This window comes from Chiloscyllium punctatum, chromosome 11 (genome assembly GCF_047496795.1).
Source record: "Chiloscyllium punctatum isolate Juve2018m chromosome 11, sChiPun1.3, whole genome shotgun sequence".
NCBI lineage: Eukaryota > Metazoa > Chordata > Chondrichthyes > Orectolobiformes > Hemiscylliidae > Chiloscyllium > Chiloscyllium punctatum.
In genome coordinates this window covers 10,873,211-10,887,125 of record NC_092749.1, presented here as the reverse complement: position 1 = coordinate 10,887,125, position 13,915 = coordinate 10,873,211, and the positions used below count along the sequence as shown (strand labels likewise).

The window sequence follows — 13,915 nt, the reverse complement described above, 5'->3', positions numbered from 1 at the left end:
GCTGTGCACTATGAAATATTAATTTTTCTTCCACAGTACACACAACAAAGGACAACATTTGTCACCCTTGAACTGAATGTCTTGCTTGGTTAAGGGTCAACCACATTGCTGTGGGTCCCGGACTCCATATGAGAGCCAGGCTGTGCAAAAATGTTGTTTTCCTTCCTTGAGGGACATTCATAAATCCAGGTAGGTTTTTACAAGAATCAATGTTAAACTCACTATTACTGAGGCTTGCTTTCAAGTTCACACTTTGATGAACTGAATTTCATTTCCAACAGCTGCCGTGGTAAGATTTTGAATCATTGACCCCCACAGTAATGGCCTGGTCCTTTGAATTACTAACACAGTGGTTTTATTGCTGTACCAGCGTCCCTGCTTAGTCAAGATGGTCAAAGAACTTTCTTCATGCAGAACTGCCAATGGATGGAAATGGGAAATGACCCATTGAACCACCAAATATTACAGTATCCAAGAAGGCCAGTCTGAGTACTTCTTCACTTTATTAATCCAAAGCCAATCTCAGAGCCACGTTCTCTCCCCATAGCCTTGTTACATTTCTCTGTTTCAAAGACATATCCATTTTTCCCTCAAAATTATCTGCAACTCAATCAATCCCTGTGCATTCAACACCAAAACAAGAAAAGCATGAAAGCACTATGTAGGAAAGATGTCTGTCCTGAGTAATAAAACTTATAGCTCCTTCCACAGATATATTCAGCTGGATGTCTTGACACAGTCCAATGCAGTCCTTTCAGTGTCTGCTCCTTGTTGTGATCTTATATCACCTAGAAATGGTCCCCAGGTTCAACCAAAGCAATATAATCTTATTTCTGCTAATTTTTTGTGACACATTCCGCAATTCTCCTGGACTCAACTCAGCAGTTCAAATGCATTCATCTCTCTACACCTCATGAGTATCTTTACAGCTTGCAAGTGCCAAACTGTGAATATATATGAAGTATCTGTGCAGATGTTTTAGTGGATTCCAGATGCAGAAGCCAATTTAATATAACATCCAGATGGCAACCGATATACATTTAAGCATTGAGTGCCTGATTGATGTCCCACAGTACCATAGGCTAACTGCAAATCCCTGACAAGAATCCGAGAATCCCAACAGAGCAGAAAAAGGCCATTTGGCCCATCACACCTGCCCTAACCCTTCTAAATAGAATGTCAACCAAACCCAGCCCTTCATGCCATCCTCATAAGCCCCCAAACCCCACATGTTCCATGGCCAATCCACCTAACCTGCACATCCGTGGACATTATGAGGGAATTTTGCATGGCCAATCCACCTAATCTGCACATCTTTAGTCTCACTGTGTAAGCTCAACTATGAAATATTACTAAGGTGCCTCTAACTCTGGTTGACGTTGGTGCCTTGCTTCTTTTTATAATGCATAATCCATCTTAATTTTAAAACCCATTTTTGTCAGTATACGTCCTAAGCCTGAGTTAATAAAAGGAAGACAATTTCAAAAGTAAATGAGAGAGGCAGTTTTTTTTTTAACTAATACTCTGCGACTTTTTCTGTGAATGGACTTTGATGCCAATTTTGAATTATTTGACAAAAAAAGTCCTTTGTCATATAAGTATCTTTCCTCTTTTATTTTAAGACTGATATAAACCTGTTTTGTCTTAGTTATCAAGCTAGAAGCTACAGCTATATTTTACATGCGTTTAAACCGAATGGACTGTTGAAGACAAAAATTCAAAAACACTTCACCAAATAAATTCTGTTTGCATAGACTATTGTTGCAGAAAACATTTAATGAAACAATGATTAAGTCTCAATTGGAGCGTTGTGTCCAACTCTGGGCACCATGCTTTTGGAAGGGTGTTGAAGCTTTGGAGTGGATACAAAGGAAATTGACTGGACTGGTACCAGGACTGTATTGATATATTATTGAAGCCAAAATTGGCTTTTTATTCCTTGGAAATTTGGAGATTTGGAGGGGATATAACTGTAATTACTCAACTTAGAGTCATGGAAATTTATTGCATTGACCTTAGTGTTCATGTCGGAGAAAAGTGTCCGCAAAACTCAATAAAGCATCTTCAAGGTCTTTGTTCATCTTTGATAAGACTCAGAGTGGAAATCGTTAGTTGCACAGCTATCCAGTGGAGAGATGGGAATGTTAATTAGTGCAGGGGGAGAAAATGAGATCGGAGCGGTGCAAAAAACAAAGACTGATGCAGAGGAGACAAAACATCAAACACGACACAATCCAAAATCAAGACAGGGTCCCCGCCGATAGGCGAATCCTCAGAGGTGCGTTAACCCACTGCTTTACATTTTGTGTTCTGACCTAGCTATAAGAAGTGTGTTTGAGCAGTTCCATCTGCGAGGAAGATTAGTCGGCACTTTCACAGAATTTGAGTATTTACGGTGAAATATTCGGTCTGCTGATCTCATTAAGACTCCAGAAAGCACTTTCCAGAGTTTTGATGAGCTCTGCTGCAAAGCTTACTGGGTTCCACTTAAGCTGCATGCTTTCAACTGACAAATCCTGGCCATGAGAGCACACAGTAACTGCAAACTACATACCATTCTGACAAGGCCAAAAGATATTTATTGTTTTAACTTCAGAAGATTTATATACCCAATGGAAAAGTGGCAAACGCACAAAGATAACAAATTTGTTTGCCCAGTTTGCGGAAAGATTTAAATCTTGTTGTTATCTTATTTTTGATCAGTGTTTCTCTCCAGCTTCCACTGGATTGCAAAGCTAGGACTGTCCTGCCATAATGGAGAGAAGCGACCATTCGTGGGGTCAATATATCTCAGGGACCACATGTAATCTTGCTTCCCTTATCTTCAGCCAGTGTCAGAACTTATGTTGCCAAAAAGTGACTGTGTTATTTGAAGGAAACAGTAATAGTCACTTGTTACAGTGAAACGATGCCGACTATGACTCAATTGGAAGCACACTTGTTTCTGAGTCAGGCAGTGCATTCCAGATCATAACAACTCTCAGTGTAAAAAAACAAATCCTCCTCCTCCTCTCTCTATTGTTTTTGATACTTAATCTGTGAATTCTGCTTGCAACCCTCCTTCAAGTGGAAACCATTTCTCCTAACAACATTTCTAAATCTGAACGCCTCTGCTAAATCTTCCCCTAAACCTTTCTATGCCAAGGAGCTGGGATCTTGAGTGATCAGGGGTAGATCACCCTTTAATCAATGAAAGTTAAGGGAATACAAGCCAAGTTTATTCAGTCTGTCCTTGTGGGCTGACACTTTAAACCTGGGTTTAGCGTTTGTGGCTTAGAAACTGCTGTCAAAGGAAGCTTAGTGAGTTACTCAAAGTTTGGGAGAAGATTTGTAGCTCGGGTGCTCGTTGTTGTGGTTCTGTTCACCGAGCTGGGAATTTGTCTTGCAAACGTTTCGTCCCCTGTCTAGGTGACTATCAACAAACACATCGACCTGGACCCAATATACCAGCCACTACAGTGGACAGCTCGAACTGACAACCGGAAGCGGCAGAGACAGGCCACTACAAATGCCGGAGGAAACAGCACAGAAGTGCTTCACAGGAGGCTCCCAAGCACTGAGGATGTCACCTAGACAGGGGATGAAACGTTTGCAAGACAAATTCCCAGCTCGGCGAACAGAACCACAATTAGTGAGTTACTGATAATGCCAATGATGACCCATAAGAATATGGCAATCTTCTGTTCTCCTACATCATAAGATAAATAAATGTATTTCTCCACTTCAGAATCACTGCACACACTAACTGAGCTCTTCACTTCTATTAAGACAATTAATGTATAATATTTTTAAATTTGCACTGCTTTTCTCTCACTCCTTGTATCTCTTACCAGGCCAACCATTAGACTTGAACCAAGCTTCTACCAAGGCTATAAATACAGAGAGAAAACTCAAGGAAAGGAAAAGATTTTTCGGCCCATCAGAACTATTACAATTAGAGTTCAAGTCTGATTATTCCCTCTTTAAAACCACTTCCTATTTGCTGCCTTAGGGAATACAATCTTCTTTCCTGAAGCTGCCATGAAAAACCACTGCAGTATTGTAACATGAAAACCTGTACCACCTGATATCAAGCCAGCTAATTTGAAGCTACCAACGAACTTCAAAATCAACTATCTGAGTATTTTACAACATCTTCTCCATCCTTAGGGAAATTAGTTTTCCTAACCCCTCACCCCACTTGAAATTTTGTATGAGTGTTGTCATCCCGTACTTCCCAATTAGTTTCCAGTCTCTGCTATTCCTTTCATGGCCAACATGACCAACTGTACTAGTGGACCTAGGAATAAATTTTCCACTAGGCTTTGCTTTGTTGTAGTACCTGATTGTCACTTGCCTTTACCACCCACCAATTCCACCACCATCACACACCCCTACCAGTAGCATTGTCAGTAATGTTGGGGAATTGTCTCTAATTCAGAACCAGTACTTGACAAAGCTCCATCCATCGTATTGGAATACACCATATTGGGAGTATTTACATTCTCACTGCACTTCCAGATCAAGTGAGACAGTTTAGTTATTTTTGGGCATTGAAACTAGCATTTATTTTCAGTCTGAAGTTTCCCAGCTTTTTAACCACTTTGGAAAATACTGAAGAATTAATAGCATGGTGTGAAACAATGCCCGGACCAGGTAATGGCATTAGTCAGGCCCTTTGTCAATCTGTTCTGATGCCAGACTGCTATGTCATTTACACAAACTGAATTCACATTCTCAAAGCACCATAGTAGAGATTTGAAGTCACAATCCCTGGATTATTAACCCAGGCTTCAAGGATCTAGTTCAGTAACATGACCACTGCATGACCGCATCAAGTTGCGATTGCGACAGCAAAAATAAAAATCAGCCTCGTGCACAACTCAGAGCCAAAAACATTCAGTCACTCAGCTAATGAGTGTATATGATAGTCTGCAAAGAAACCGCATCAATCTTTACATTCAACTTATCCAAGATTTGTCAAGTGCTTGTAACTAGGCTGTTAAATGGGTTGTGATATCATTGACTATTAGTCAAGAAGGAAGAATGTAAAAACCATTCAATTTTCCATGCTGGCCCTTGTTATTCCGTGATCTTTCCACAATTTTGTAAAGACTTAGCGAAGTCCCGGGAGGCTGCACGCTGGAGCTGGCTAAAGCTCCATTGCTCAGCGTTTGCCAGCTACAATGAGAAAGATGCTTCTCGATCCTGATCTCCTCATTTGGCAGTGCACTGCCAAAACAAAAAACAAGCCCTTGCAGAATCCATTCTTTTTGATGCAATTTTAATCTTCAAACAATGTAGGGAGTGCTTTTAATGTTCCAGGGTCAAGACATTGATGCACAGTCCGTCCCTGCCCCCCACTCCATTTCCTTCCTTCACTCTGTGAAATGATCTCGTTCAATCAAATTCTTTTATAACTGAATTCTTCCTCCGATTTTCAAGCTTACCTGCCTTGATCTCCTGTTCTCTGCTGATGGTGTTGAGTTAACTGAGGTTTCCTTCTAGATACCTTCTTTCAATGACCTCACTCAAGTTTCCATTCATCAAGTTCAAGACCAGATATTCAGTTTCAGCAAGCTGTTTACTTTCTAATCTCTGTTCGTTTCCGAGCCATGCTTCTGCTGCCTCTTAACGTTCATCTCCAGTTACTGGTTTGATGTAACTGAGCGGAATTCACTTCAGAGGGTAGTTAAGATCCACACCTATTTCTGTTAATCTGGGGTCATAAGTGTTGGAGGCTGAGGGCTGACCTTATAAAAGTTTATAATCATGAGAGGTACGCACAGGGTGAATAGTCAAGGTCTTTCCCCCACAGTAAGGAAGCCCAAAACTCGAGGACATGGCTTTAAGATGAAAGGTGAAAAATATTAAAAAGACCTAAGGGGCAAATTTTTCATGCAGGGGTGGTGTGTGTATGGAATGAGCTGCCAGAGGAAGTGCAGGAAGCTGGTACAATTACAACATTTAAAAGGCATTTGGATGGGCATATGACTAGGAAGGGGTCAGAGGGTTATGGGTCAAGTGCTGGCAAATATGACTAGATTAATTTAGGATATCTGGTCGGCATGGCCAATTTGAACTGAAGGTCTGTTTCCACGCTGTACATCTCTATGACGCTTATATAAACCAGACCACAAAATGATGGAAACCTTCTTTCTTTGAAGTACATGGAACCAGATGGATTTTTATGACCACTGGACAGTGTCATGTCCTCTTTTACTGGCGCCGGTTCTTTGCTTCCAGATATTTTGAAACTGAAGTCAAGTTACCAAACTGCTGATGGTATCAACTCATAATTAATCAGGGAACCAAGGGCTGTGGGAAAAGAGCAGGAAGGTGGATGTCAGGAATGTTGGATCAGCCATGATCCTATGGAATGGCGGAGTAGGCTCGATGGGCTGAATAGCCTAATCCTGTTCCCATTTCTTCTGATCTTATGGTCTAACATTAACTGGATAACAATCAGAGACAAGAACCCCAAGCCACTGCAACATTCTAACCATTCTAACATGACTGAAGCAGTTGGGCTCAACTGATTAACTTCACTGAATCAGCCAACATTTTAAGATCCTTTCCTTTTGTCGCAAGCATTATCCTGTGGTAATGTGGTTAATAATCCTCGCACACTGAGCGCAATTTGTGTTTTTTTGATTTGTACATGCTTGCACGTACAGAGACATCAATGCTCAGCCCAGTAACACATAGAAACATACACCCACTTTGCAATTTAATGGGGACCCGCCCAGAACTCTCAGAAGGTCCTGCAGAGGAATCTTCCCAAAAGGGTGAGTGTGAATGTCATGTAACTTTATAAACTTCAAAGGAAATATGCAACATCTGCCACTTTGTGAAGTATCCTATTACCTTGCAATATGAGAAAATGCTCAGCTGAGTTTTATTTAAAGACAGCAACATGTATTTTCCTGTTCCTTGGAATCAGGCTGCTTCACGATTTGAATAAAAGAGGGAAACATGGGATCAAACTCCATCTGAGAGCACCCAACTTGTTCCTTAGTGAAAGAGTCTCATAGAGTCCCTATAGTATGGAAGCAGGCCATTCAGCCCATCAAGCCCAAATTGACCCTCCAAAGAGCATTGCACCCAGACTCACCCCTGTAACTCTGTACTTCCATGTCGAATCAATCCAGCCTGCACATCCCTGGACACTATGGGTAATTTAGCATGGCCAATCTACCTAATCTGCACATCTTTGGACTGTGGGAGGAAACAGGAGCACCCGGAGAAAACCATGCAGACACGGGGAGAATGTGCAAAATCCATACAGAGAGTGGAATCAAACCAGGGTCCCTGACACTGTGTGGCAGCAGTGCTAACCACTGAGTCATCGATCTCTGATGTTCAAGATGAGGTCTGTGCATTGAGGTGAACAGGAATGGAACATGGTGGAGGGAGAAAAGTTAATTTATACTACGAAAATGTTTTGCTACAGGCTGTATATGCTTGACATGGAATGGATATTGTAAATATTAAGGCCATTATAATTGTATTGAAGCCCCTATGAGATGAAAAGTTTGGTGCTGGAAAAGTGCAGCACACTTTTCAACTCTGGTCTCCAACATCTGCAGTCCTCACTTTCTCCTAGTTGAAGTCCCTATGAGCCTAGTGCTGGGAAGTGGGACTACTGTAGATTTAGTGTAGATTTTAGGGGATGTAAAACTCTATGATTCTATGATAAGGGTAGAACTTGCTGTACGGAGATGAGTTGAATTTTGGTGCACCTTCTGAAACTTGCAACATTTTGGAATGTATTCCTCCAAATTTTATGCAATAAAATGTAATTTTGGAAATATAAATTGCCTTGCTCTTTCTGAGAGCTTGCTGCACACTCATCACCACTTTCTCAAGAGCAACTAACGACAGTAATAAATGCTGGCCAACCAGCAACACCCACATTGCATGAATGAGTTAAAAAATTCCTGGTCACGACGTTCATGACAGCACTGAGTACGAATGGATTTCATCAGCAGTGGAGTGCTTTGGGATGTCCTAAGGATTTGGAATAAATAAGGAAAAGGCGAGATTTGCATTTATGTCCCATTTCTTCCAGCAGTACTATCTATCTGAAAGTGCTTGAGAGTCAAGAACTAATTTTTGAAGTGTAGTCATTGGCGTTATGCAGGAAACATGCACAGCAAGTGGATGGTCTAGTGGTATTACTGCTGGATTCATGAGGCCCAGGTCATGTTCTGGGGACCTCAGTTTGAATCCAGCCATGGCAGATGGTGGTATTTGAATTAAACAAAAATCTAGAATTAAGAATCTAATGATGAACATGAATCCTTACCAAGGCTGGCCTACATGTGACTCCAGACCTACAGCAATGTGGTTGACTCTTAACTGCCCTCTGGGCAATAAATGCTGACCTAGTCAGTGCCACCCGCATTCCATGAATGAATAAAACAAGTACCCAGAGCATCATGGTTAACTCCCTCTTGCTCTTCTTCAAAAGAGTGCCAAAGTATTTTTCGACTGTGAGCTGAGAGTTTAGCCATGGTCTAAGCATTTCAGGGAGTCCAGCACACCCTCAGTGTTAGCAGTGATGTGTTAGCCTGGAATCTTGTGCTTAGGACCTGGGATGAGACTTAAAGCCAGAATCTTGAAACATCTTTGCTACTAACTGGACTGCAGCTGGTACAAAGAAGCAGCACAATTGCAAATCTTCCCTCGGTGTCTTTTGCACCTCACTTTTCCTTAACATGTGTCAAAACGCAGGAGAAGAAACTTGCTGACAGTCACTTTCATGATGCATTGGCATCATAATGAGAGATAAAATAGAGCAGATGAAGATTTTCACCTGCCTAGGTTTGGGCTGGATAATTAATATCTGCTTACAAGAAATTTATAAAAATGCATACTATTTTTATTTTACTTTTCAACCAGAAATTCATTTTATCAAGGCCCTGAAATTGCCTGTTCCTACATGTTCTGTTGCCTCCAGGATTGAACCATAACCCTATCACGGAATTCCCTCCCCTCCCCTAAGTTGCAAGAATCGATAGCTGTAAGAAATGTTGACGTTTCTGCTCCATCAAGAGAATTTTTTTTGTCCCTGCTCCTCGCACTATGTTGGGCTCTAGTCTACAACCCCTGCCCCACCATTCTGTGTTTTACAGTATTCTTTGTGAGATTTCCACTGTGAGCTCCCCATCCCCACATCTCCAATAACCCAAAACTATAATAAGTTGGAATGTTTGGCAGATAAAATTGCTAAAAGTTTCACAATGTTGAAAATGACCAGACTTCAGTAATCATAACACCACATAATTTCCACTCATCTCCCTTCTATTGACAATAAACATCACTTGCCTGCACATATGTTAAGCATAATCAAAAATACCTGGGGATGGTTATGATGCAGTAATCGTAACACACAAATAATCATAATGACATTTGGATAGCATGCAACATCTAGGAGTGTGGTACCATCTTGAAATAATTCAAGTATTTCTTCATTTGTTTTTGTTTGTTACTGCGATGTTTATAAAAGGGATGATCCAATTTAGTTCCAGTTTCTCTTCTTGTACTGACACCAGTTTCATCATAGTCTGACAGAGACTTTGCTCCTGGCTTCCTGATCACCTTCCCTATAAAGTTAGATGAGGGAAACTTCATACTAAGAACTACGATCTATCAAAATGGTCTAACGCTGCATGTGATTCCATATTTCCAACGCATCTACCTTTGGAGGAGTAAAGGATAGAGCAAGGTTTTTCAGAATCTTACATCAAGGGGTTAACTGAATTGGGTGCAGTATATAATGGTACAGTCGCATGTGGTCTTAAAGAATCATTTGTCCTTTATTTGTGTCCCTTTCAAGAGCAATTAATAACTGTGGTGGAGGAATTTAACTCTATTGCATGATAGTAGTAGGTAATGGGTCACCACATCTCAGACCAGGAGCAAGGTTGAGAAGGCAGGACCTTCATGCACCTTCAACTGGTGTGGGAACTGAACTGCACTATTGTTGTCACTCTAGCCGACCCTCACCATGGATATACCCATCAGTTAATTGCTGGGAAATGATATGTAATTATTAATTTTGCCTGAGGATCCCATGAGACGCCACTCTTTGGGTCAAGATGTAGACCCAGCAGCATATGGCCAGTGTTGTTATTTTATTGCTACACGATTTTCTATCAACAGCAGGGCACGACCGTTGGGCTGTGATGTTTAGGATTTAACTGGCTCAACGATTGTTGCATTGATGTTATTTGTGCTCTGCCTGAAGGCAAGTCTGGGGCTGGTGATCCATCCTGGGCTGTTACTTTCGTCAGGGGTGGCTAGTCACTCCCTCCCATTCTCAGGGGCTGGGCATGTTGGCAGGTCCCAAGTCTAGTTAAACTGGAATGGAGATCAAACAGCTGCGCTCAGCATTATTCAAAAGAACGTTCTTGCCTTCCAGCCAACTGAACCAACTGGATCCCCCAGTGTGGCCTGACTCCACTGTGTAACTTGTTAAAAATTTATTCTGGTGAGGTTATTAAATTTTCTCATTTAATAATTCAATAATTTTGTGTGAAATGTACCTTCTTTAGTGGTGCCTTCTCCAACTAGCGGTTGACCAACAAGAGTTTGGTATTCAGGTATAATTGTCACTGAATACTTGGTGTCTGGGAGCAGGTTCTGGAGGGTTGTCCATGTCTCCAGACCTCCAACAGTCACTTCCTTGCTCTCGCCTCCCAAAACTGGTCTGTACTCCACTCTGTATCGCTGAACATTCCCGGGAGCAGCTGTCCACCTGACCTTGAAACTGTCTGTGGTTTCATCCAATACCTCCAAGTTACTCGGTGACCCAACCTCTGTGGTTAAACACAGAAAAAAAACAGCATTGTTAATAGCAAGGAAAATATCACATGGGCTCCACAGAGAGGGGTATCAGTGGTCTGCTGGTTAAGGAGCTAGATCTGAGGCAAAAAAAATCCGAATAATTCACGCACCATTTCACAAAACATGTCGCTTATGTTTGTGAACCAGGATGCATCAGACAGCCCAGAATATTATGGGGATACATTAATAAAAAGGCAATGATATTCCAGATTTCAGTCAGCTATCAATTAGTTTGAATTTCACATGTTTATATCTCAATTAAAACCCTCAAACATGGAACTCCATCACATGTGTTCTGCACGTTCAACAAACAATAAACTAGTTCCATTCTTAATTTATTTATTTGTTTTTTTTAAGAACATTTTAAACCAAAAGAACAGGAGCCGGAGTATGTAATTCAGTACCTTCAGCCCTCTCTGCCATTTAATACAATCATGGCTGATCTTATCTCAGCCTCAGCTCCACTTTTCTGCCAGCTCCCCATAACCCTTCAACCGATTCCTAATTAAAAATCTATCTCCTCCTTAAATTTATTCAGTGTTCCAGCATCTATCATGCCCTGGAGTATGTAGATCCACAGATCTACAACCCTTTGAGGGAAGTTGTTTCTCTACATCTCTGTTTTTAATCTGCCACTCATTTTCCTAAAACAATGACCTCTCATTCTAGATTGCGCCACATGAGGAAACATCTTCTGTATGTCTACTTTGTCAATTCCCTTTAGCATCTTATCTACCTCAATCAAGTCTTCTCTTATCTGTCTAAAACCCAGTATCAGCCTAAACTACTCAATCGCTCTTCATAACTAAACCTCTCATCTCTGGAATCATTTGAGTCAACCTCCTCTGAACTGCCTCCAGTGCAACTACATCACTCCACAAATAAAGGGACCAAAATTGCATGCAATACACCAGTCACTAATGCCTTATACAGTTGCAGCATCACTTCCCTACTTTTTTTTACAATATACCTTTAGCAATAAATAACAAAACTCAGATCATATGTCTGAAGAATCATGTATTGCTTCTATGACCTAGCTGACAAGTCTTACATTTTTACAATAAAGCCCAGACAGTCTGTTCATCTCCCCCCTCCTCCCCACACCCCCCCCCCCCCAACTCCCCAAGGATTAAGTCCTTCAAAACTAGGTTTAAGAATGGGATCCTCTATATAGTCTGGTCTCTAGGTTTAATTTTGGGAAGTTTGACTGTTGCAAGTGTTACATCCTGAATCAGCAATCATAGCTTGGGTATGAACGATGTTCTACCTTTCAGCTGAATTACCAATACATTAGTCAGCTAGCCTTAATAAAATGCAGCAAACCCTTAAAAAAATTAACTCTGGAACTCCACGGCACAGATCAAGGCCAACTGGCCCATTGTGTGTGTGCTGGGTCTTTTAACAATATTCTCCAATTAGTCCTGTCGCCATTTCTCTTTCACCATAGATCTGCAATTTCTTCCTGTTCAATCCTTATCTGATTATTTTTTTGGATATTAATTATCTGTTTGAACCCAAGATATTTCTGCATAAATGTACCCAGCCTAAAACAAGCAATCATGTGAGGGCTAGGGTGCTCAGAGATATTATACAATACCATTATGTAAGCCACAAGTGAATGCAATGAATTTAGCAAAATGTGTGAGCAACATGATGCCTGATTCCCCATGTGATCTGAGAGCATCTCAAGGTCAGAGTTATAAACTACAGTCAGCACATCAGCTGCTATGCTCTAGTACAAGGGTAAATTAGAAGTCTTCTAGCTGACTGCTACATGATTTATGTACGATATTCAAGTGATTGTTTTGCCAAAATATGTTTGTAGACCCCCATGACACCAACAAGTGGAGCCAAGATAATGTTACTTGCGTCTAAGCCAGTTGCAATAAGTGCTTTGACAATTTTTTTTACAAACAGAATTAACTGTGTTTCTCTTGTACACAAATAAAGTGAATGACTTGTTGGCATTGATTATTAACACGATAAATACTTGTTTACATGGGAGTTTCACATACTTATACAAAATTAAAGCCACTATGCCTCTATAGAAAGAATAACGATTTTCAATAATGCTAAAAACAAGATTTTTAATTTAATATTAAATGTAATTCAAAAGGCACCCAGGGTATAAGAGGATATCATATCCCTCAAGGGATATGATAGCTAAGTGAACAGGTTTGCAGTAGCACAGGTTTTATATTTTATGGGATAAGATAAATAAATCTAAAAAATGATAAACATTTTGGTATTTCATTTGGCATGTACTTATGTGCTTCTAACAAAGCAAGTGCAGATTATAATATTATAAACCCCGCAGCTTTTCCAAGTGATGGTGGAAATTACATAGGACATTAGAGTGTACATTCACAGGAAAGAAGAAAGACAGGATTATGAATATTGTCATGGAGGTCCCCCACAATTGCTGTAAATGATATTCATTTTCTTTTAATAGATCATGGGATGTCAACATCACTTGCAAAGCTAAAATTTGTTACCCATTCCTAACTGCCCTTAAGAAGGTAGTGGTGAGTTGCAGTCCATCTGGTGTGCAACTGCCTATGTGAACTTTGCCAATTCTCCCTGTGTCTGTGTGGGTTTCCTCTGGGTGCTCCAGTCTCCTCCCATAGTCCAAAGATGTGTCGGGTGGATGGATTAGCAATGGGAAATGCAGGGTTACAGGGATAGGCTAGGGGGCCAGATCTTAGTGAGATGGTCTGCAGAGTGTCAATGTGGGTTTGATGGGCCGAATGGACTGCTTCCATACTGTCGGGATTGTATGATTCTATGGTGCAGTACACCCACATGGCTGATAGAAAGGCTTCACAAGGAGAAGGTTCAATAATTAATGGAATCTTGACCTTTTTGCAAAGGTGAAGTAATCACTACAATTGGATTCTGGTCAACAATATCCAACTGCAGCAAAGATACAGAAAATGTTTCTCTTCAAACAATAGTCTGAAATTGCTCATAATCCTCATTCTTCTACCCACACTCTTGTGACGAAGTGGACAAGTTCTGTGATCACACCCCAACTTACTGCTTAGAAAAGGCTCTCCTGGACAGCTTCTCTCCAAACTCTACTGCC

The 13,915-nt window shown here is 40.9% G+C and overlaps 1 protein-coding gene across 1 annotated transcript in view; it reads right to left on the bottom strand.

Annotated features, from left to right (window-relative positions):
- The window catches only part of col12a1a (collagen, type XII, alpha 1a), a 267,414-nt gene that overhangs the window by 203,742 nt on the left and 49,757 nt on the right, over positions 1-13,915 (bottom strand). The window contains exon 12 of the mRNA XM_072580290.1: positions 10,530-10,802. Within this exon, the coding sequence (XP_072436391.1) occupies positions 10,530-10,802 (273 nt within the window). The remainder of the gene's footprint in view (positions 1-10,529; positions 10,803-13,915) is intronic.